General features: G+C 39.3%; 1 protein-coding gene across 1 annotated transcript; it reads right to left on the reverse strand.

Moving 5' to 3' along the window:
- Positions 1-763: 763 nt before the first annotated feature.
- LOC102309358 (ly6/PLAUR domain-containing protein 1) lies at positions 764-24635 on the reverse strand. Its single transcript, XM_005939817.3, has 3 exons — positions 24496-24635; positions 19043-19171; positions 764-4455 (listed from the first exon to the last, which is right to left on the reverse strand). The coding sequence occupies exons 1-3, from the start codon at positions 24542-24544 to the stop codon at positions 4214-4216; spliced, it is 420 nt and encodes a 139-aa protein (XP_005939879.1). The 5' UTR covers positions 24545-24635; the 3' UTR covers positions 764-4213.
- Between the last annotated feature and the right edge of the window lie 1490 nt (positions 24636-26125).

Here is a 26125-nt window from a genome sequence, read left to right on the forward strand (position 1 = left end):
TCATCACTTTGGGCATTAAGTCTCTGTCTCAGGGCTGGAGAAGAACCCACAGGAGCAGTTTTCCAGGTGTTGCTCCTTTTCTGGGGTCATCTCGTTGCCTCTCGAGTGCACCTGTTGTCACTTTGATTTGCACCAAAGCAGGTGAAATGAATTCAGAAATGTTCATTGACATATACAGCCTTTTCACTTAAAGGTTAGATTCAGCTCACCACAGAAGAACATAAATACATATTTAAATTCTTATCATTTGCGTGTCTCAAATATGCAAAAGACACTGAATATTTCCATTTAACAAACTATAACATCATTCTGCTTTCTGTGTAGCATCTGGGTTACCTGCCACCATCACATGCTTCACCCAGGCGTCTGCAGAGGTATGCGTGCTGAAGTGTAAGCCTTCCTTGATCTGTATTCTTGTCTGTTCTCGTGCGCGCATCAGTCATCGTACTGCTCCATTACAGTCTAAATGGCTATTTTATCAAGGACATTTATGAAATTGGCTTGTGTGTATCCTAAAACTTCTTTTCTAAATTTATCTAGTCATCTATGCAGCTACCTGCCGACTCCTGAGATGAATGTCCAGCCATGTCTGACTTTATCCCAAGGAGAACAGCCTCATCTTAGCTCTAATACCTCTGTGATGATTTTATATGCACTATAACAAAAACATTGATTAACTTAAAGTATATGTTTCTGTCTGTGGATCCCTGTATGTACACAGTTGACAACATTTCAGTAAAGTCAGTGAGTAGAGTCAGTGTATTTAATTAATTTTTTTATTGTTTAACAGGCTTTTAACTGCATCTCACAGTCAACTGGATTAGATTTGGGATATTTTTTGGAGCAGCCTAGAAAGCTGAGCTGGTGCTGTCCTCCTTTTTTCCAAATCACTGTGACAGTAAGATAATTACCAACAAAAACAGCTTTTTATTTATAGTGATAAACACACTGCACCCTCTGAACTGTCACTCACAATTTTTCCACATTTTAGTGCCAACATTTTCCTGTAAACATTACAGAGCACAAAACACAGAGGCGTGGCTGAAACAGTGAGAACTACATAAACAAATTGGGTGAAGTGGTCCCTTCCTGTAACAAACACAACTGTTTCTGATATCATTAGGCAGCGAGGCAGACACAGAGAGGAGGCAATGGCACAAAAACGCAAATTTCAACGAGGAATTTAGGTTTCAGGATAGACTAAATAGGTCCGAAAAGGGCAGAACGTGCCTCAAAGCGGCATTATTTTTAATGGCTGACTGGAAAAAGAAGTCACACTGTATTGAAGTGTATGAAAAAATGGCCCTCTGTTCCCCTGATCTATGACAGGGGTCAGCAATATTTATTATCAAAAGGGAGCTGAGCCATAAACGAGCATATCAACATTATGAATAGGTATAAATAATTAAAACAAGTCTGCAGTTACTTTGTATGACTATTTGGTTTTTTAACTTTGCATTTTCATAACAATAATGCCACATTCATGTTGAATTTATAACATTATAGAACTAGGATAATAAAAATTTAGTTAGTTAGTTATTTTTTTTATTAACCACTAAAGAAAAGTGTTTGTGAAGTGAAGGAAAATCAGATTTGTTTTAAGTAAAAAGATCTGTTGGTAGTGAAAGCAATCACATTGTGTTTATTATATTTATTTCCATATACAGATTAATTTTTTATCAAACCCAGAGGGAGGCACTGGACACGGGCAAAACAGCCACAGGTTTCTGACCTCTGATCTATGACCTCAGTAAAAAACGATTTCCTGATGACAGTATGGCCTCAGTGGCTACTTTTAAGTCATACTGAATACAAAATATTTTTAATTTGTAAGTTACAGTAAAATTAAAGCCAAAAAGAAATATACACTGGGTCATATGCAGTCCAACTGGTCACATCACAGTGGCTGCATCCATCTTTGTGTCTCATTTTTTTTTACTTTGTTTCATTTAGAGGCCTAAACTAGCTAAGAGGTTTTCATACATGAAACATCAGGAGTATTCGGTCAGGACATTACTGCTGAGAATCCCGAGGATCTGAAGTTGTGTTTGTTGCTTGCAGCTATTTGAGAAGTCTTTAAAAGGTATCACATATTTGCACCTTTGCCTAAAGCAGTGGTTCTCAAACTGTGGGATGTAGAACCAGGGGAAAATGCAAAATGAAACTAATTGGAATTAAGAGTATGCTAATGCTATGTTTACCTTTATTTACATAATATACTTATTCAGATAAAAATGTTGAGGGTTGTAAAAAATTGTGGGGTATGGGGCATGCCAGAACAGGTCTGAAAACCACTGACTTAAAGCAGCAGGATTCATACGAGCATCCCCAAAAAGAGAGGGGTGCACGCATTTAAATAACCTCATTCATTATTGAAAACTAATTCATTATTACCAACACAAAAACAGCATTAATCACTCTGTATACGTCACACAGTGGTCAAAAACAGAGTCACAGTTTTAAAGTTTAAACCATTTGTTAAAGAGCAGCCATCCTCAGGTGGAACCCTGAGCTTCATCATAGCTGTGCAGTATTTAAATTTATAAAGTAAATTTAAATCAAGTAATTACTTTTTTCTGCTTAAATTCAAAGTAAATATTTGCAGATTTTATTGTTGTATCATTAGTTTGCACATAGATGTTTCCCACATAGTGACTGCTCATCTCAATCTTTAAAATAAACTCAACATGGGAACAAATTTCAGGTACAGCGAACCTTAGATGTTTAAGTGGAGTCAAGGCTTGCCGTGTTGAGAAGATTTATATGACCTCTCCAGCTCTTTGAAGTCTTATTCTTATTGTCCTGGTCAGTCACAAGTTTAGCAACCCTTATTATTACATACTTACTGCATAATGGTCTTATTTTACCTGGCCAACAAAAAGCCACTTGACTAAGCAAATAGGAAAATTAGTACAGCAACAGTTACAGTTACAACCCTAACTGGAGCCAGTAGCTTCTGTTTTCTTAACCAACCTCATCTGGGGACAGATCCCGTGGTTGTGGAAATAATGTTACTCAGTTTCAAAAGGGTCAAATGCTAAGTATAAGAGTCAAATAAGCTAAGTATTGTCCAATGTGTTAAAAAACCCCCAACAACAAACAAAACAAAACCTTGGAGCACAGTGGTGAACCGTCATCTCCAATGAAGAAATGTGGCTGGAAAAGATCATGATCAGCAATCAGGTAAATGTTCTGTGAAGTCAGAGCATTCCACCCCCAAAGTACTCAAGGGAGTAGGACCAAAGAGCTGTGTAGGCTTAAGGGAATTAACGAGTGGTTCAGGGAGTATGAGACATCATTTTCGCAGATGGATTGACCACTACAGAATCCAGATCTTAAACCACTGAGAATCTTTGGGATATGCTGGAGAGGACTTCAGTGATTCTGCCATCATCAATACAAGATCTTGGAAAAATGATTAATGAAAATCTGGAAGGAAATAAATGTTAATTGAAACGATGCCACGGCAAATTTGTGCCTTCTTCAAAGGTGTTTATCAAATTTCTGTTTGGCCAAACACTGTAAAACACCTGCTAAGAGGCTGAAATGGTTGTTAAAATTAAAAAAAATGTTTTTCTATTATTTTCTATTTGTTTATTATTTAATTTACCAATAGCCTCTCAATGCCAAAAGGTCACTAGTGAACTTTATGTGGAATCAGAACCTGTTTAGTTCAAATTATACCAAATTAACAGAACATAAAGGCAAAAACCCCATAAAAAGAACTGATTTTAAAGGTAACAGCCTCTTCTCCAACCGAATTCTAATCGCACCTCTAAGTGGTTTGTTAACAACATGGTAGATGCCAAGAGGTTAAATAAGTCATGTTCATTTGGGAGATGTCATACATGTTTTGTTTCAGTTGGTGAATACACTGCAAAACTTGTTTTTTCCTATTCATAGAGCATAGAGCAGAAATAAGAGATTTATTCTGGAAATAACACATGCTATCTTTGCTGTTTGCCTTTTTCCACCTTGCAGACGTTCATGAACCCTCTGCTGGAAGCCGTTTTATCCACCACATCTTACCCATATTCACGACATGACACATGGTGATAACTTTGTCCACTATTGTGTCGTTTTTGTTGCAACAGAAAGCCGGGACTCAAGAACAAATGCTGTAAAAAGCCTTCTCTTGTATACATTTCAAAGCATGTATGGCAGAGCTTGTACAGTTTCAGTTTGTTTCAACGCACATCTTAGGAAAGTTCTGTCAGCACAGGATAGAGGAAAGTAGGATGATGATGTTGAAGGAAAGCACAGGAAGCCGTGGCGTGTTAAGAGTGATGGCAGCAGATGGCTGGGGTCGCTTCTTCTGGCGTGGTCCGTTACACAGCGGTGTGTTACAGCAGCTGATGCAGACCGAGTTGAGCTTCCCGGTGCAGAACTGCTGGTAACCAGAAGAGGCGATAAGACAAGCTCCAGATGAGGCACAGGACTTTCGGTAGTGCACACCTGAAATGAGGACATAAATGGATGCATTAGGCTCGTAATGAGAGGATTAAAGCTTGCGATGGAGATGCGTAACTGGGAATTTGTTCTTTCATCTACTTGAAGGAAAACATGATTACAACACCTCTTTTACAAACAACTCTTAATGTAGCCAAGTCATTACACTTAGCTGTCCTGTGCGTCTTTGAAAAACACCTTCAAGTGTGTAAATAACTGCAATTGTGAACAAAAATTAATAAATTACTGCCTGTACTTTTTCCTTTTAACATCTGTTTTCATTTGAATCAGTAACCAGCGACTGATATAGAAAAGCCAGCAACCAGCAGCGTTGATGAGGTGTTTAAATTATTGTATAGGAAAATCTGATTATGAAGATATATATACTGTTTGCATGCAGCAAATCTAAAACATAAACTAGAGGTCGAAGGGTGAAATGTATAGAGAACTGTTTTGTGTGGTCAATAATATGGAATTAGTAAGAAGATGTCATTCCCTGACCAATATTTTGGAGATGAAATGTTAGCATTACACAGTAGCTAAATATCACATATCGTTAATATCACAGCACACATTAGCTAATGAAATAATTTGGCCAGCTAACGCACTTTAATTTGTTCTCAGGATTTTGGCAGCAGTTTAGCCTCCGATCCTGATCAGACTATTTGTTTGACTCTCTCGCTTTAACTTAGCTAGGTTATGTGAATCTGTTGACCATTAGATCATAATGTAAGCATACAAAATAATTTAAAACTGATGAGATAAGTTTAAAAAAAAGCACTCGGCACAGTATTTTGCCAAGTGTGACAGCTTATGTGTCTGTGGCTGTCTTACAGTTTGTCTGAGGAAAATGTTAGCCAGCCAGAAAAGACAGATCGTAGTTGGTTGGATCATGAAAACCAAACCACAGAAAGTCTTTAAACAGAAGTGGCAACTACTACAACCGTTTTTGAAACCTAGCAAAGCAGAATTTTTTTTTTTTTCAAAATTTCCAAATCCAAGTTGTTTTGTGTGCGTACATCTCCCAAAGTAGTTTTAGTGATAATTTAAAAAAATATTCGCTCCACCACCAACTCCTCATGGGTATAAATTTTGAATTTTTGTGCTTTAAAAGATAAAAACTTTGCACAGTTAAAAAATCGCATCCACGAACACACAAAAATAGAAGAAAGACAAATCAACAGTGACTATCTCACAACCTGCTCTAAGAGAACGTGTTGTACAATATGTTCACATACTGAAACTGAAAGCATTAAATACATTTAACAATCAAAATTAATGAAGCACATTGAATTATTAGATTGTATTGTATCAGACTGTAAAGACTTCCATCCAAGCTTGTTCATTTGTTTTGTGAAGGAGCACTTTATGAGAGAACGTTTTCGACCTTGAGGCAGTGTCCAGTTCACAATAAATACATCCAGTATAATAAAATATCTTTAAAACTATATTTACAGACATTTCAAGTGACTGCATTCGATGTTTAAAGTTCTTCTGAAAAGCATTTCAGGCACAGTTTTATATGAAGTTATAAAAACAAAATAATCCACATTGCAATAAAAGCCAAGGGGAATAAAAGAGGGTAATGTTTTCCACATATTCTTTCGCTGTATACACGGACACGTTATTTATTTATCAAGAACAAGTCAGAGGTGTTTGTGAGATTACTTGGGGGAGGCTTTAACATTTTAGTGACATTTTCTTTTAAAGAAATTTAGAAATCAGAACATGAACTTCCAGTAACCCCTGTAATATTTCACTCCTCTCTCCACCCAAGTGAAACTGATGCAGGTGTAGTAACACCCAAAGATCTGTACGCTCATTTAAATTGTGCATCCTTCCATGTTTTCTACACTGCAAATATCAGTGGAGGTCCCCGAAGGTGCAGACTAATCCAGGGGAAACACAGTGTGAAATGTTACAGAGCTCTGGAGGGAAAGGTCTCATGCTCTCACAAAGCCTGCAGATTAAAATCTGACTGAAGCCCTGTTTACATTTTGAATTTTAGCTGCTGGAGTGTTAAAAACCAGGAATAACAAACCTGGAATAACACGCGACAAGGGAAATGGAAACTGACAATCTTTACACGAACATTCCCAAATAGCAATTACTAACATTTGCATGTTTAAAGAAAATATTTCATAGATCCCAGACCTTTTAATATTTTTATATGTTATATTTATGTCATCATCATTATGAGAATGAAATGTTACATTCTCCATTTGTATTTGTACATGGTCAAGTTCAACATATGTCCAGTACGCAACTTAATGGCCACCAAAATTTTAATTTTATTGGAGCCACCACCAAATATGGAAGGAAGAATGATAAAGTCCTTAAATATCACAGACATATAGTTTAACACAGCAGTCCCCAACCTTTTTTCCGCCACGGACCGGTTTAATGTCAGACAATAATTTTAACGCACCGGCCTTTAAGGTGTCGTAAAAAATACCCTAAAATGTTATAGTAACACGTAAATATTTCTTTCAAAATAAGACACACAACTACAACACGGAAAAAGACCCAGGGAAACCGAGTTAACGATAAAAACCCTGAAAACCATGAATTACACACCCGAGCCTCAACTCTTGCAGCCCCGTACCAAACAACTCCCAGTCCGTGGCCCAGGGGTTGAGCCCGTTGGTTTAACACACAATTCAATAGATTCCGATAAAGCTAAAGACATTTTTGACAACGCTCAGGACATCATCTAAAGCAGTGGTCCCCAACCTTTTTTGCGCCACGGACCGGTTTATGCCCGACAATATTTTCATGGACCGGCCTTTAAGGTGTCGCGGATAAATACAACAAAATAAAACTAGTACCGAAAAAAAGAAACACACGTGAAAAGACCAAGGAAAACCGAGTAAACGATAAAAACGATAACAAAATAACGCTGAAAACCGATAAAAGCCCTGAAAACTATACATTTCACACCTGAGCCTCAACTCTCGGGTCCGAGGCCCGGGGGTTGGGGACCGCTGATCTAAAGGATCTTGGAAAGAAAAGGGTCTGGATTTGCTCATTTAAATTGTGCATCCTTCAATTTTTTATACACTGGACATCGGGAACCCTTCTGCAAGTACTGCTAAATATTTTGTGGGTGTTGTTACTCATTCACATATTTTGGCTAACAAATTACCAGTTTGATTATAAATCGTCAGCGTGAGGATTTAGTTCTACAGCTAAAGTGTGAATCCAGTAAGGTCCAATGACTATTACAACTGGGATCTCAAATTGTTGACCAAAGAAATCAATACATGTACTGTGCCCCTTAAATGACGTTTAATATGACAGGTTAAAGGCATAGATTTTTTCTGAACTACTGGACATGGTAAGTTCAGGATAATCTTCAAAGCTGTCTTTATAACTTGGGTTTGGAATTCTTAATGCCAGGATGCGTCTACACGTACACGACTATTTTGGTAAATATAGCTTTTATTATGCGTTTGGCTGTTTGGTTTTGATGTTTTGGATCCCTGAAAACTGACCTTTTGGGAAACTTCTGCCAGAGTTAAGAGTTTGGAAAACTTGGATTCAGTGTTAAAGTGTGGACAAGGACTTTTGAATGGTCAACATTTCTTGACGGTTGGAGTTACATCGCCACCTGCTGCTTTAAGATGGTCTTGACAACACTTGGATGTGGACGGATATATTTTTTAAAACAAACTCAGAAAATGTTTTGCTTAAAAATAAAAAGAGAGTGTTTGTAACCTCAGAAACACTTCAAGAGCATGTCCCGTTCTACGATCTGATCACTGCAACTTTATACACAACCCCCCCCCCCCCGCTTTGAGCTCCTAGCATCATGCCTGGTCTAGTATGTTTCTAATGCTATTTAAAAATGCAGCTTCAAGCCATGCTAAATATGAATAGTGCTGATAACCTGGCAAGGCCAAGAATGATGACTGAGTAGTTTTTGGGTGCATGTATCTGCTAAAAAATAAATAAGCTAACGGACAAGGAACAGCAGCATGTTAGAAAGATTAGTCATTTTTTGATGCTTGGACCCGAGGAACAGAGTCTATATGTGTTTTTTTATTTTAATATTTTGAGCAGTAATTTGAAGATGGAAACAGTGGGTAACATGTTCAGTCAGGGGAAAATGAGCGTTAATAAAAGTGGGATATTACTGACAAAGAAAACAAACGTGATGGTTTTTCTCATTTCAGTCACAGGTTTTTTATTGGTGTGCTAGCCTCAACTCCTCTTCAGCTCCTTCATCTTCATTCATACCTTCATCTAGAAGCTTTATTTAAACTCCAGACCAGTCACCACCCTCTGTGTGCAATCATTAGATCAACCTTTTTTTTTTTGTACATGTCACTCACAGCTTTTCATTAATCGGGCTTCAGGTTTTATTATTTTTTCACACCCTGTCAGATTTTGACTGATTTTTTTCTCGTCTCTGGAGCTTTTTAACTTTCTCATTTAAAGTTCAATAAAGACGATCTGTCACTCACATTAAGTATCTTGATGTTGATGGGGCCATTCTTGCTGCTTTATTTTCTTTGTTACTTTTATTTTGTAATCTGGGCCCCCACCCGTGTTATAGACTACATACATCAGGCTTAATGGCCTAACAAAATTTAATAGATCCATGGTGCATAAAGTTTGGCTTGCAATGATCATAGCGTGGAGCCAGAATTAGACATGTTCAATGAGGACAGCTAGAAACCCCATTTAAGGAAAGCCATTTTGCAAAGCTGATTTATCAGTGAGACAGTGTAATCAGCCAATATTAGCAATTTGCTGATATGTCAGTATCAGCATTTATAAAGCATGATAAATGGAAATTAAAAACAAAAAAATGTGGTGGCTGTAGCTCAGGAGGAAGAGCAGATCTTGTGTAGCCAATGTGAAAGTGGGTGATACATGTGCAAAAAGACATCTGATCCTATTGTAGTCTATGGTAAAATGTCCCATAGAGTACAAAACACTTTTAGGTTGAGTTAAGGTCCATGACATTGCTACTGACCAATCATGTTGTTATGATATCATAGCTTTAAAATGTTGGGGAAATGTTGTAATTACCAACACTGTCTTCTGGAAAAAAATGGAAAATATTTTCTTTATTTAATTTAAGAATATGATAAATATGTTATCCATTTAGATTTGCTTTTAGCCCAATCTAGGTTACTCATATTAATTTGCTAGCGATTTTTTAATTACGTTATCTAGCTTCTTGGCTAATGCTAACTGAATGCTGAGACAACGTCACTGGGCAGTTGCATTTTCGAACCTGATAAGATGAAGTTATCTCACTTAACTTATTTATTTTTTGGCTACAAAAAATATTTTTTTTGTCAAGCACATGAACACTGTCAATGAAACCTGCCATAAACGGTGCCATAAGATGAGCAGTCAGCTAACAGATCATATTGGGTCAAGTTGGCAATTACATTAAATTTATATGTAATAATACAGCAATTAACTGTGATAAACCAGTGACAGTCACATGTTGCTGCCTACATAGTTAGAAATTTACATTTAAATAATACATTTGCACTGAGCCACCTTTGTGTTCAAGAGGATTATAACAGGAAAACAACCATCTGGCAGCCAGTTGAGTCGAATTGAGTCAGCAAATTGTGCTCATTCACAAAGATTCATTCAAAATGACAGCAACATGTTAGCAGTCTGTAATTATTTGTAAATAGAAGTTTCCCTCAGCCTACTATGAAACCAGAAATCAAGAGAGTGGGAGATCTCCTAGCATGTTATACATTTAAATTGTAGCTATAAGATACCCCTGGATTGTACTGTGAGATAACGAGTTGCTGTTGATGAGCTGATTCAGTGCAGCAATGCAGCTGTACACCAAATTTTTTTATGTTCCTTATTTTTAAACATGTTAATGAATAAAAAAGTTGAAGAGCAGCAGTCAGAGTCTATTATAGATCACAGAGGTTTCTTGTTTAATTGCAAAACTGCCCACTAACCTATAACTAATATATAATATATATAATATAATGTTTTATCGATTACCTTGAGCTCACACACAGTCAGGGGGGCTCTTCTAGTTGAAATTCTGAACAAGTCCTTTATAGACATCATGCTCTGTAATTGAGTATTGAGTATTGATTACACTCTGTATGTAGTAGCTTTAAGCGTGGAGAATATATGCATTGATGTGCCACATTTCAGGAGCAGATATCAGCATAATGAAGCTCACGCGGCACATCAGGTAAACACTCCATCACGTCTGAAGCGCCTGGGTGGGATTTCATTTAATTTGTGCGTGGGGATCCAAAGATTCAGCACTTCAATCTAAATTATGCTGTTGAGTTAATTTATGGCAAAAAGGGTGAAAGGATGAAGAGAGAAGAAGTCTAATGAGAATCAGCATGCTTGGCTGCACAGGGAGGACCGAGCCATCCAATAAATGTCTGGAAACCCTTCAGCTACTCCTCTAAATGACTTTTTAACCAAAAAAAAGAGCGATTCACTGACACTTTAAAGAAGCACAGAACAGGATCAACGCTAATGCTTTTGTTTTGGGTTTTTTTTGCCAGTGACCTTGACATGTGCAAAATAACAGTTCCTTACTGGAGACAGAGTGATGTGAGTCTGCTCTATAGAGTTTATTGTCCATTTAAATCAAACCAGACGAGGCAGTGAAATGAGATAGCGGATGTTATACGAGCTGAAGTAAAGATGTCATCGAGATAAATGGTCAACGGGGACGGTGGAATTTCACAGCAGGTATTTTTGGTGAAGGATGTAGAATCAAGTAGTTACCAAATTCAAAGGTGTGCAGAAGTCTAGTAGAAGAAGATGAAGTCTAGAGAAAGTGAGCATTTTGTATGACTTACAACCTTGACATTAGTGGTCCATCTATATACAGTGGATTACAAGTGGATCTAGTACTTCCATAGTGCTTTTATCTATGTCTAAGCACTTTTCCATGCACTGATAAATACATCTGGGGTAACTTGTGGTTCCACATTTTGCCCAAAGATACTTCAAGATGTGACCTTAAAACAACCTATGAAAATCATCTCATTTACTGTATATAACAGGTGGATGTAAGTTAGTCTGTTGCTTAGCTTATCACTAATTCAATTTAGTTTTATTTATATAGCACTGAATCACAACAGTAGTTGGCTCAAGGCGCTTTGTATTGTAAAGCAGAGACTCTGCAATAAGAGAAAACCCCAACAATCAGACCACCCCATCTGAGCAATTACTTGGTGACAGTGGGAGAAAAACTCTGGTAGAACCAGGCTCAGGGAGGGCAACCATCTGCTGCAGCCCACAGACAGATCACTGACCCCACCTGGCACCCTCTGTTGCTAGGAAAAAACGCGAGTGATTGTTGGAGGTCCTGTCTGGCACAACAAAGTCATCATCCTCCATTTAATATATGCGCAACGGCAGCAATTTGCTAGCAACGCCATACGAACAAAGATGTGGGACCAGAGCAGTTAGCTGCTATCTTCAAAGCATCTTTTGTGTGTCAAGACAGCAAAACAGGAGTAAGGTGGAATCAGTCTGCTATTGAATCAGGTTGGCAGGTACATGCAGTCTGTTTGTGATAATCCTGTGCTGTGATTCGGTACATTGCTGAACTGTGGTAGTATCTGCATACTTTGAGTAAACAGAAATTCAATTCAGTCTAATAACTAATTACATTTAGAGTCAAACCACAGACTTGAAATTCAGAAGTTCCTCCACAGGTTGATGATTAAACTGCAGAATGAGGCACTCAGCAGCCTTTTATATTTGAGTGTATTAGATACTAACCGATTGGTGTTGAGTCCCCTATTGAAAATGTCACCAACACAGATAGCTGCTACAAGTACTGTTCGTCATTATATTAGTTTGCAACCACTCACACACTGATTCCAGTTGTTTGCAGTTGTCTGCAAACCTTTGGCAACCTGTCTATGAGTAATAGCAGAAGGCTAACTCGGTCTGCGATGCTCTGGAGATAAGTTGCCTCCGGCGAAGCAAGATGTGCAACTGCTTTTCTTTCGCATGCTCAACCTCTGGACGACCAGTTTCTCATCAACAGCAAAAAATTTTTTTTACTAAATAATATTCAATGGAACCACTGATTTTTCCTTGTTACAAAGAAGTTACTGTCCCATTTTTACTACTTGGCTGGCTGACACACAGTTGTTACCCAACAACAACCAGCACACTGACCATTAACAAGTCCTGAGGCTTCAAAATGTAAAGTCCAAATGTCATGAACGAGCTCGGCTGGCTGTGTCCAAAGTTATATATACACAGCCTTACACATTTGACTACATGAAGCGGACAATGAATGTCAATATGGCTGAAAGAGTAGACTCAGTCACAATACAGATGCAAATGCTTTTTTTTCTCCAGGCACCGGTGTCACACACATTGTGCTGGTCGGTGTTCATTCCCTGCTGTTAAAGAATTCCACATCACATGTGGTCAAATGCTGTTTACCATTCAGGATCACTGCAGCCTGCTCAGTTTGCTCTGTGATAAAACATCCAAATTCATGAGCTACACAAGTAACCACACAGTGTGCAAAAATGTATGACCTGTAATTTTTCCTTTTAGAAATAATAATACATTTTAAAGTCCTTTAAATACTGGTTCACAAAACCTCACCCTGACAAACTTCAGCAGCCTCGCTCCCTCGATTTAACAGAATGAATGTAAACTTCCGAGAGTAACCACAGTCTCATTTCATTTTCTCTGATACAGTAAATTAACTTTTCTGAATAGCCGAAGCTAATTTAGATAAGCAGTGAAATCAGGCAGACACGGGTGAAGCCGCCATTGTCTCCATCTTGCTCCGTGATGCTCTGCGGTCTCTTTGTCGAGATGAGCGGAGGCTGGGTTGGGGTCATCAGCCGTCGTTACATAATCTGAACCGGCCCATTGACAGGAATTAGTCTGGTGTTACAGCTCTGAGTCATCGGGGCTCTAGGGTTATAATACTTTTACATTTTTCCATTAATTAAATAACTTTTATTTCATTTTGATGTCAGTTTAGTTTTGAGTTTGCTTGATTCAGTTTACTTTTTAGGATCTTGTGTTTTCATGTTTAATTCGTGTGAGTGGTATTTGTTGGGGCAGATGCTTGAAAGATTACCTCTGAATCACTGAAGCATAAAAAAGGTATTTAACTAAAGGGATGAACCAGTGTTGTGTTTGAACCCATTTTAAATTGTATCTTTAGGGATTTTGTTACTCTTAACCTGTTGCAAAAACATGTTACTTGTTCCAGTTTATTTAGTTGAATATGTGAAAAATGCCTAAGATAATAGAGTTTGACAGACACAAAATAGTATATTTGCAAAATGAAGAGGATTTACAAAGAGTTATTACCCCAAAATGTGGCACATATTGTCATGGTGTGCTGTGTCCTTACAAAATCTGAGGAAGCTGAAGAAGTGGAGGACAAAAGAAAGATTGTAGATAGGCCTAAAGACCTATCTACAATCAACAGTATCTGAAAGTGATTCTCCTAAGAAACTTTTGACTTTTGGACAGAATTGTATCTCTTTTAAAGAACAAAAACAGGAAATCCAGGAATTGCTCAGACTCAAATACTGTCAGTGAATTTCTTTTTTGATGGTTAATTTTGAACCTGTGCACATAAAACTCAAAACCTGTTCAGAGATGAGACACCACAGCTTCAGGTGGTGAAATCAAACCTTCACAACAACAACAACAATAAAAAAAACCAAGATGATTTTGTGCTCAGCCGGTGACGTGTTAGTTATCTGCCTTCATCAACTGCCTAACGTGCTGCACTGCCACACATCAGCCACTGTCGTTTGATTTTCAGAGGAATCCGAGGGGGAATAATTGCGCTTATTCGTCTTGCCATCGCTGCTTCATTTAGTCTGCTGCCTCTGTGAAGGTTTTACATGTTTAGTGTGACGGCAAGACTAAAGCACGCAGCAGTGATCATCATCTATGGGCTGTTAAACATGTTTTTGAAGACAGTTTTAAGCAATAATGTTGCCCGGCTGAACTGCACGTTTTCATTTGTTTCCTTAGTAAAAAGCGTGCCGTTTTTCTTGTCTTGATCACTACAGCTGGATTAACTTACAAAGAAAAAAGTCACTGGGTACCTTTTAATAGTCGTGATACAGGACTGTTTTATTATTATTCAAGATAGCCAGAAATCAATCCTTTCTCTGAACCTCAAATAATGGCAAATCAACTGAATAGCTAATTTTAGTTACTGAAAGGTGTAATTAATATTTTAAAGCAAAATGTTACCAGTAACATCTGTCCATTCATTGATACGGTCAGCTTCAAATTTGGCAAAAGTGTTGCTGATTACCTGAGTAACTGCAGTGCCAAATTTGAGATAATTTAGATGAACCTTTTTCATACTTTGGCTAAAAATTATTCTCCCCTTACTAAAAAAAATCGTCTTCTTCCAGATTTCTCAGAGTTGGACACCAGCAAGTCCAACTCTGAATGGCAGTCTCACCAGTGTGAGACCTTGCTGCAAAATGATGGGTGACACACCTCCCCCTTGTCCCCTGCTTCCTCCATGGAAGGAGTGCCAGTGGGATTAATGAGACGCTCCATTTGGAATCAGTGTCTCAAGCCTTCCTCTGAATGCTGTTGGAGTTCTGCTTGAAGGTGGAAATTGAAGATCTCCCACTCACGTTCCTCCAGGTCTCTCTGTCATTGCATTGAAGTTATCCAGCACGACAATGGAGTTGCAGATGAGGCATCCTCTAGCACAACAACCAGGAACTCCAAGAAGACTGGGTGCTCCTGACTGCTGCTTTGCAAACAAGTGCAAACAACAGTCAGGACTTGTTACCAAATCTAAAGAAGCAACCTTATCATTCACCAAGAAAAACGTAAACATACTGGCAGCGAACCAAGGGGATAGTAGGAGACCCACCCCAGCCTCCTCTCATCGAGGCCACCTCCAGCTTTTTCCAGGACACTGTTTCAGAGCCCGAGCTGTGTGTTGAGGTAAGTCTGAGTATATCTACCTGGTATCAGTCAACGTACCAGTTTGGGCTGCTTCCCTGCCAGAGCGGTGAAGTTTCACATACCAGTAGCTAACCTCAGCAGCTGGGGGTCGGACCTCCAGGGTGTCCCGTCACCCTACACACATCACACTCAAACCCTATAGCGCCACCTGCAGGCAGTGAGCTCCAAGGAAGTATTTTTACTTTCTTTTTTTGTGACATTTCCACATCAAAACCTTTAATTATATTATTATAATACTTTATCACTATCACCAGCAAAAATACTTTAATGCCAAACTTTCTTTGGTATGAGTTTGTGTGCCATTACACTAATCTACCGTCTCTTTGAGACTGCCTCTGAGGAGTTGCAGGGTGACCACTTTCATATCATTTATTACAGTAAATCGACTCCCCTCCATTAAAGGAGAAAGCTCTGAAATGAAAGGTGGCCCACTGGAGCGTGACAATCATCTCCTTTTTTAAATACACGGGCGATAAACATCCGTCTCCAAGCTAAAAGCACAGCCTTTTATGTTTTCTCAAGACATAATCAAAGGAGAAAGATGATTATAGTAATAGAAGACGGGAAGCAGAGCTTGTTTCATGCTGCCCAGCAGAAAAAACTGCCATCACAGGAAAAGATGTTTGCTCTGCATGTGGTTTTGTTGACTGCTGGTGCTTTAACAGGGATAGTTTAGGGCTGTTCATCGGGTGGGGGGTCCTTCCCTTTTTATGAACTAGCTTTTCATTGGTTTATGATGGAAAACAAAAGGCAGGCATCAGGTGAGAGTTAAAAATGAGATAAATTACTGGAGTATAATGGCGTGAGGCTGTCAGACAAACACAAGTATGGTATCTAAATGTAGGCACAAAGGAGCAGCTGATATCTCACATGGCAAAATGAGCCCTAAAAGTTTACCCAGAATGCACTTTTTCAAGCTTCGTCCAATGAATTATCAGGAAGAAGTTTAAACATTGATGCTTGTTTCTATTAGGTCCAGGTCAAACATTAACCTGGAACATTTTTCAGAATCTATGATCATTGCCATCACAATGAATGCTGGTTACAGAAAAATCATGGTGAACAAAAAAAGCAGATTTTGGCTCTAGACTGTGCCTCTGAAGTGGGTGTAAAATTGTTCTTCAGGCCTGAAAATTTCCTTCCTTTCTAATCTGCCTTTAAGAAAGCAGATGATTGTTTAACACCCTCCAGATACAGAAGCACTGATCTTCAAGCCCCAGCCGAGGATGTGCTCCTACATCTGCACTGAGGAGCATGCAAAGTTGTACTGTGTAAGAATCATACAGCTGCACAAATTTCCATTCTTATCACTTGTACACGTCGCTCGGAGGTGCCGTTGCTATTGTGAATCCATCTATTGCACTGCAAACAGCGATAAGGTGCGGTCAGCCGGATTCCCGAGCCCTCCTTGTACTCACAGAGCAGCATTAATGATAACACTGCGAGATAAAAGCCGGGACGTACACGAGCATTCATGCAGAAATTTTCTTATTAAAGAACTGTCGACACCACAGTGCAGCGAGCTCGCCCTTTGAATTGGGATCCACATTTCCAAAGACAGGAACTTATTGAGTTTGGTCATCAGCTGTAGAGAGAGAGAGAGAGAGGGAGTAACAACACCACCCGCCCGCATGCATGCACGCCTCCAATTTCCACTGGGTATTAAAATGAAGGACACCTCAGGGAGAGCGACCTTTAGTGCCCGCGCTCTCACTAGTAGATAGGCATGTAAACACTGCGGGGTTTTTGTGGGATTTTCTGTGCGTTCCTGCTAACTTCAAGTCTGAATAGCCTCTACTGAACACGGTCAAAGCAGAGTGTCAGCTTGCTTTTTAAATGACATTGAAACCTTCATAACAAGGTTGCACATTCTTTATTCCGAATAATGTGAGCCGAACAAAAGCGATGCAAATGCACAACTCTGAAAAGAAAGCAGCTGCAAAACATGTTGAATAAGGGGGAGAGAATCCAAGCCGCCATGTCCAACCAGCACCTGAAACCGCAGATCACAGATACTGTGGGTCTCTACGTCACTGAACTTCAAACACTGAAACCACAAGCTGGATATAAACGATGGACTGTGGCTGCACTGCATAATGTTTTTTTTTATTTTTAAACTATCACTCACATAAAACTTTATTAGGGACACCTGCTCATTTCTAACACCACACCAATTTCTAATAAGCCAATCACGTGGCAGCAAGTTAACGTGTTTAGGTATGTAGACATGATCAGAATGACCAGTTTTGAGCTGGTAGGAAGGCAACGGCAACTCAAATAACTACTTATTACATTCAGGGTGTGCAGAAGAGTTTCTTTGATTGAGGATGTTTTCTCAGCACACGTTGTCTCTTAGCACCTGCTGAGCATTGTTTAAACACCACAGCCTCCTTGAGTGTTGCTACTGACCGTGTCCATCCCTTCATGACTACATTGTTCCCATCTTCTGATGGCTGCTTCCAGCATGATAACACACCTCAGATCATCTTAAACTGGTTTCTTGAACATGGTGTAACAGGAGAGTCACATCATGGATTTGCAGTAACTGTGTGATGTTATCATGTCAACATAGATCAAAATCTTAGAAATGTTTCCAGCACCTTGTTGAATCTGTGCCATGTAAGTCTCAGGATCATGTTATCATCCATTGGGTAAATGATGACTGAGTGGATGAGTGGACTCCTTTCTCCGGTTTTGTTAAGATAAACATGATCGTTCAGATTCTTTGGTCTCGTCAGTCCACTGGATTAAATTGGTGGTCATTATAAACTCAGGATGAACATACTCCGAGTTCATTGAGCTAACTCTGATCAGCTTTTCTAGAACTAAAACAGTTGGTTTAACCTGTTCTAGCCTACAGCGCCCTGTTCACCCTCTTGTGTTTTTAGACTCCAGTGCTGATCACTTCCTGTTCCCTCTTCCCTTTTTCCACTTCGCTCCAGCTCTTTCCTTATTTCCCCTCCAAGTCCATAAAACTCTTCTTTCTTTCACACGACCTCAATTACTTACAGGCCAGCACACTGCTAGCAGTGTATCTGCAGGGAGCTGATATCGTCCGAAGCGTCAGATCTGGCGGTTTATCTGTCAGGCTCTGTTGGATTATAATTCGCAGGATATGAGGTGCAGAAAAGTCTGATCTCACACAAAGGACACAGCTGTCTGTGTATGCAAAACATCTCCCTCTCACATGAAAATGGCACAGTTTATATCCATGAAAGCTGCCCCGCAGCTAAGTATTTCATCCTCTAATGATAGTCGTAGTGTGGCGAGGGCCCTGTCCTCGCTGACCTCAGATCAGTTTGATTTCAGCTGACGGCGGTGGCGCCTGGAGAGCTGTCTTTCTCCTGTCTTTGCATAAAGAGGGGAGCCTTAAAACATGCCAGAAATACAAACTGTTTCTTTGGCGTCACTTCAAAACGGCCTTTTGTTTACAAGATTTCCTCCGGCTGAGGAAATATAACTGCCTAAGCGCCCACCAACACAAACACGCTAATCCTGCCTGGAGACACGGGGAACAGTTGTGCGCTCTGAATTCTTAGTTTATATATTTGAGTTTGGGATTCTATTAAAGTTTTACTGTAAAGCTCCACATAACCACGCAGATCCAATCCGCTACACCAAGGTCATGACCTACCGTCCTCCTTCACCAGGACCTCCTTCTGGCACATGTCCTGCACGTTCACGGTGCAGTTGACGATGAACTCTGGCGTGGAGCAGTCGTGCGTCATCTCACACTGGTAACACTGGATCTGCAGAGCCAGCCCTGAAACACACACAGAAACCCCGTCATTCACGATAACTCACCCCAACAAGGTCCTCGACACTGTTTTTTCCTCCAGCTTTATCATGAAAGTTTCACCTCAAAGTGGAGTCGAGTTTTACTTTGTTAAATATTCTGCCTTTGACTCGCGCTGTTTCAAATCTGTGTGACAGATAATGCTCAATTATTTATCTGCCTTGCTGCTGGTACGTTTATCTTAGCAGCACATTTCATCATGTCTCCCTTTGATAGCTCATATTTGTCCATTTCCACAGTGAAGCTGACTTGTTTACGCCGAGTGTCCTTCAGGGGGCTTATTTACTGGGAGCGAAGGATAAACAGATTTCCGGCAGAAATCCAGTGCAGGTCACGAGCACGCTGACCTGAATCTATTTTTCATAACTGAGAAGATATATTTTTAACAGAGCGAGTCACACGCTGGAGACGGGGATCAGTCACACAGCACCTTTCAAGTCTTACACATCACTAAAACACCACACCTCAGGATTATTAACATATGGGAAAAGTGTATAGGCTACACATAGATCCTCATGTCTCTGTGGCTGACTGACTCATGGATCATCTCCCTGCTCGTTTCTCAGGCTCCTCTCATGTTGTGTTTTAACTACAGGTTATTTTTTAAAAAAAAATTCTATAAAAAGAAGAGTCATGGTTTTGGATAATTTCATGTTTTTGTCTTTTTCTATCAGTTTCATCTCCTCTCTTTGGTGATTTTCAATTTCAGCTCAGTTTTATTTATACAGCGCCAAATCGCAACGAAAGATGCCTCAAGGGGCTTTGTATTGTAAAGTTGCTACAATAACGCAGAGAAACCCCCAACAATCACACAACCCTTTTTAAGCAACCACTTAGCGACAGTGGGAAGGAAAAACTCCCTTTTTCCAAGGACAAAAGCTCTGGCAGATGCAGGCTCAGGGAGGGGCGGCCACCTGCTGCAGTCAGGGGTGACCAAGAAAATTTATGAACGTTGAAAAACAAATAGTTACAAGTAGGGGAAAACTTTCATTTCATAGAGTTAAAACGCTTTTTAGAGTTTATATGATCAGACTTTGATGGATGTGTTTGATACTTTGAGTCTACAAGCTGTGATTAAGCTGTATTTCTAATGTAATACCTGTTCCTGCATCTCCAATAAACTTCATTGGATGAGCTGTATCACCACACTGTCTTAACCCTTGTATGGTGTTCGGGTCTGTGAGACCCGTGTTCAGTTTTTTTCAAAAGAAAAATTAAACAATTAATTATTTTTTCACGTGTAAATGTGTTGTGTCTTTCCACTCACTCCACTTGATTATAACTGATTTATTTATAACATTTTATATAAAAGAAAAACGAGAAGCACATTAATTCATAAATGTGATCTAACAAAGGTAAAGGGAAAAAATTAACCATGTTTGCTGTTCATATGTCTTGTAATTGGGATGAAGTAAACATCTGTTGAGTAATTTAACATAAAATTGTTTGATAGTGTTAATTTGGAAAGCCAAAACTCTAGCGGGTCCACCAGACCCATGAACACTGGCTGAGTAACAAAAATACGAACACCACACAAGGGTTAAGAAAAGCCCGGTCTTTTGTTGATAACCATGAACAGCCTCCTTTAATCTTGAATTACTGCTCTCAGGATGAGGTTATAGGACGCCTCTAGCTATCATAAAGGTGTATAAAGGGTCATTTGTGCCCCCCAAAAAATCAGTATACTGAATAATAACATGGTGGGATGTATTTCTATAGTTGTATAGTTCTATAAATGCATAAGTATGAATGTGGGCTGACACCCATTATTTTGTTTTTATCATAAATTCACTGATTTGTGCCTTTTCTCATTAATGAGACAATAAAGTTATTCTACTCTATTCTATTTTCCTTCTATTGTGCCTCCAGCACATGCGTTCCTTACAATATAAACTACAGATTTTAAAACATTAAAAACTAAACTGAAACAAGCAAACCTACTGAAAATGAATTAAAAAACATAAAAATTAAACAAAACACAACTAGAAAACACCCAAAGCAATAAGAGCTGTGTTGCCTGTTCCACATCTGGACTGTTTGCCACGCTGCCTGTTTCTCAATAAAAGTGTGTCTCCTACATTTGGATCTTCTCGGACAGCCACACTTTGATCCTGCCTGTTCGAAGATGGCATCCTAATAACCCTGATCACCGGCTGGACTGGATGTTCAGAGGAGCACCGCCGTAATACGAAATCCACTCCTGGAGTGGAGATTCATGTTGCAGCAGCAGCGCAGGTTTAGATAAACTACCTCTTTAATGAGAATGATTTGATACTAGAAATATTCTGAAATGTAAAAGTACTCACTTCTCTTTTATTTTATTTGGCTGTTGTGCAAATATCCATGCATGTGAACATTTACAGGTATAAATACATATGTATGTAATGTGTGGGTACACATGCTTCCATATACAAGTCTTGCTCGGCATTTTTAAGTGCACATGCATTTGTCCCTACACAATAAAAGCATGAAAGACCACCACGACATCACTAGTCTAGGTCTTTTCTTCTTCAGCAGTTTTAATCTCAGAATGTCAATTATGAGTTACAGGATTTTTTTGTATCAGGCAGCAGCTGCACCCCTTTAGTGCTGTGGACATGGAGGTGGGGTAGTAACCATGAAGGATCCTTTTCTTCTTAAAAAGTCTAAAAACCAGGTGACTTATTGTGCACTTTTTATTTTAGAAAGGCTGCTGATGTTGCTGACTAACCCTAAGGAAAAGCTGCCTCTCCTCCTCGTTTTAGATAAAAAACACGACAATGTACAATGTATTATCCTGTTCTGAATCAACCTCTCGGGCACCTCTGGATCATTTTCAGCAAGTGTTTTTCTGTCTTCTTGTACTTCTACTCGAACTATACTGGGTGCTGGTGCTTCTTCAGTGTGTCAGAACAGTGATCCTCAAGCTTACTTTTCATTTTCTGAAAGTGGAAGAGTCCAGGTGGCGAGCAAACACTGTGTTTTTCAAATCCTGTGTTTTCAACGTGGCTCCACAGTGCACGTGGTTTCCTTCTCTGTGCGACACCTCGGGTTTTCACTGTAAAACTGTGCGATGACAGTCTGACCCCGGGGGATGGATTCACGGTGCACAAACCCATGAATGCAGGAAAAATGATGAGCCTGCTCCTGGTCTTGCTCCTCGCTGCCTTCAGGCATGGAAAGCGTGCACTGTAGATCCAGCTCTCATCACCTCCACATGAAATTCAGGTCAGTTTGAAACAAAGGCTGATGTTTGCACTCGATGTTGCTGGACCAACATTCAGTATGGTGTATTGGAAAAAATGTGATGCATCATTAATCCTGTAAAATAGTTATTATGCTACCTCTGTCTGTCTAATAGACAACACATCCTAATACTATTCATAGTAATATGCTATTTAAACATTTCCTCTTATTTTCAAACCACTAAGATATGAAACTCCAAAAGAAAAACTGATTACTATGTTCTGGCTTTTTGGTGGGGATTGCACAAGCGGTGCAGCACAGTAAGATCGGTGCTAGTGTACTCCAGCACGTTTACTGAAGGACTGCACTGAAGCACAGCTTAAATGTAGTCTGTTTAAATGTGCTTTGTTTAAAAATGAACTGAAACTAGCAGAAAAATATGAAGAAACAGCAGCTGTAGTGTGATGTCCATGATGTGCTCCAGAGATGTTTGTATGATTTTGAAAAAAGGCCAGGCTGTACTCTCCAGTAATACCACTATCAGCCACAAGGTGGTGCAGTGTGTCAGAGTCAAAACTGCACAGCGTTACTTTTTATTAACTAAACTTCTGGACAGAATTCAGGGTATTTTTATGCATAGCCTTATTTTGGTAGCATAAAACAGAAATTGTCTCTTTAAATTAGCAATACATAAATATTTTTAAGAAGAATTTAATGATGGTTGGGATGAACAACTTCATCACAATCACTTTTTTATCCAATTGTGTTTTCTTTTTTTTCCTTTTGATCTATTTTGTTTTATTGTTTCCCATTTGTGATCTGTTCTTTTGTGTAATTTTGTAATTTTTTTTAACTTATTAAATACATTTGTTTTCTATATACATGTTATTTAACTACACTTTATTTAAACAAATTTGTTAAAACTTGCTAGAGAAGGTAAACATTAAGTTAAACATAGCAAACATATTTTAGGGTATTTTTGGCAAAATAAGATGTAGAACTCAATAAAATAAAATGCAATATGAAAAAAAATCTTAAGAAGGTAAAAATTAATCTGAAATCAAAATAAGTCAAAATAATCAAATAAAATCTAAATAAAAATAAAAACTTTTAAGTAATTTGATACATAACTATCTGTTTAAGTTCTATTGAATGAGCTGTAAGGCATAGATATTCAGATTACAGCAGTACAATGTGTAATCTTGAAAAAAAAACTATAGTTTTTTTTTAACCTTGCACTGAATTTACTAAAATGTACTATTTATGGAGATGTGTATAAAAATAAATACATGAATAAAAAACAATGTTCTGACAGAAAATTACAAGAACATTTTCTGTTTTAACATTTTTCTAAAATGTAACTTATCTTTAAAATGCTGCCACCTCGTGGCAAAGGCTTTCATTACATTTGTGTTGAAGTTTTTTACTAAAAGTACCTTTAACAACTTCTTTGCTGGACAACTTGATCATAACTGTACTGCACATTGTACTCCGTTCATTTATTTTATTTTATTATTTACTTTTTGTTTATTTAGTAATTTGCATGTTTTAAATATGAATATATATGATGCTGAGTTTTATAGTTTAAACCAAATCCTGTCCACTTAAAACATTAAAGTGATATACACATTAATGAGCCAATAGTAATGTCACGTATGTACGACTGTACCTTTGTACATACTGAGTACTTTAAGCATATTCTAGGCAGAAACTTTTGTTCTATTAAACAGGACTGCGACTTTTACTTTAATACTTTTAAATGAGTTATTAAATTTTCAAAAATCGCTGTTTAAAGAGTCGTGCAGACATTTTGCACGTTATAAATCCGTATGAGAGCTGCACGTGCAGCTGAAAAACATCCTCTGTGTTTATTTCTGATGAAAATTTCTGTTTTTGCGTCTTTTTCTCTTCCTTTCCAGACCCTGGAGAGGCCCCTGGCTCTGCTCTCTCTCTCCGCCTAAACTTACCTGGATCGTTTCATGCGCACCGGAGCGCACAGTCCACGCGTGCAGACTGAGGCTCCTACAGTAATAAAGGTTTAATGTGAGTAAATCCACATCAGTCTCATTAGAAAAAGGAGCAGAGAGCCTCCCGGTTTGTCTCCCACTAGCGAACAGCCTCCATACCTGAGCCGAGGAGCAGCAGGAGCAGAGAGGAGAGCGCGAGGAGCCGCATCGTCCGCGGATCAGTAAGACTCCGCACGGGAGTCCGACAGACGGAGGCGCGCCAGCTCGGAGGTGCGGACACGGAGCAGCGGCGGGTAGCCTGGCATGGTGAGCCTGACGCCTCCCGCGCGCCTCCAACGCGCTTTTATCCTCCTTGCGCACGCACACAGGCGCGTGCACGGAGACACTGCGCACCACGTGGTAAAGAAACTTTAACCATGTACCTTCTCACTCTCCTCCTCCATCACCTCCTTTTCTTCTCCTCTGTTTACATTCTCCTAGTCTTCTCCTCCTGGTTCTTTCTTCCTTTCCTTCTTTTCCACCTAATTCTTCTTTTCCTCTTCTGGATCAAAGTTCTTCACCAGCCACTTCTCCTCCTCTTCCTTTTCCTAGTCATCTCTTGTCTCCTTCTTAGCTCCTGTCTCCTTCTCAGTCTCCTACTCCTCCTTTTTCTTCTTCACAAACTTCTCATCATCTTCGTATTCTTCAACTGTCCCTCCTCTTCCACCTCAGGAATAAAGTTCTGCTTCACCAGCTTCTTCTCATTGTTAGTACTATTCACAGTAGTAGTACTAGTAGTATGTGGATATTTTCTCACCTGTGTTCAGTCTCATTCATCACGGGAGTCAAACCTCGACTTACTGACATAAATAATTAAAGTTTTCACTCTTCCAGCTGCCTTAAATCCCTCTGATGGCTCCTAATAACAACAGCCTCATATTTATGGCTCATTATTAAACAGAAATGAGGCGATAAAGTGTCACAGATTTAGTGCTTTGACCTCCAAAGTCCCTACTCAGATTTATTAATCTCATGACTTATAGGAATCACTTCGCCAAAAGTTTTAGCTCCATTTCAGACTTTGACCCAGCAAATGATCCACAAACACTGGGTCAGAGGTCGGAGGTCACGGGTACAGTTTGTGGAAAGCTTCATTCAAACTATGATAAAATGGCACCATCGGGCCACGTGTTTGACACCACTAATCTTGGTACAATCATACATGAAGTTTTAAAATGGTCTGTAAGTTGTCTGAGCTCCTACAAACTGCTGCTGTTATTCACGTGTCATAAGATGGGAACAAACCCTGGATGATTAAACGTGCGAGCTCCAGTTTTTGTGAACAGACTGTAAAACTGTAAACGGAGGAGCTCTCCGGTTCAGTATTGGTCAGGCGAAGCAGCTTTCAGATGCTTTTCAAAGACAAATAAGCCTGTCTGCAGAACTCTGGGGTGGTAAAAACCGTCTGGATTTTCTTTTACAAATCCTACAGATGAATCAGTCTCCCGAGCGCCGTACATGGTGGGCTAATATTTCACATTTAGCTGAAACGTGGGTGAACTAGCCCTCGTATCAACCTGTCCACCGAGAGCACAGACCTGCACGGGGAGTAAGAGGATTTCAGTGCAGAACAAACCCAGATGAGGGCAAACTGCTGATCTGCAGCAAAGGCGGTCATGCTTTGTCACTGTTTCCGGGTCTCAGAGGAGGGAGGCTTCAATCCTTAGTCTAAACTCCAGCAGTTTCACTCAGGTTTGGTGCGATCAACCCGTTATAATCTGTGTCTGTGACGCATCGAGAGGCTGTTTGT

This window comes from Haplochromis burtoni, unplaced genomic scaffold (assembly GCF_018398535.1).
Source record: "Haplochromis burtoni strain Fernald_Lab_line unplaced genomic scaffold, NCSU_Asbu1 Contig_20, whole genome shotgun sequence".
Lineage (NCBI taxonomy): Eukaryota > Metazoa > Chordata > Actinopteri > Cichliformes > Cichlidae > Haplochromis > Haplochromis burtoni.

What these genes read in the sequence shown, in the direction of transcription:
- LOC102309358 (XM_005939817.3), bottom strand. Translation starts at nt 24,544, where the DNA reads ATGCGGCTCCTCGCGCTCTCCTCTCTGCTCCTGCTGCTCCTCGGCTCA. An exon ending in CCTGCTGCTCCTCGGCTCAG is followed by an intron (nt 19,172 to 24,495) that starts GTATGGAGGCTG and finishes TGTGTGTTTCAG; the next exon opens with GGCTGGCTCTGCAGATCCAG. An exon ending in GGTCCTGGTGAAGGAGGACG is followed by an intron (nt 4,456 to 19,042) that starts GTAGGTCATGAC and finishes TCCTCATTTCAG; the next exon opens with GTGTGCACTACCGAAAGTCC.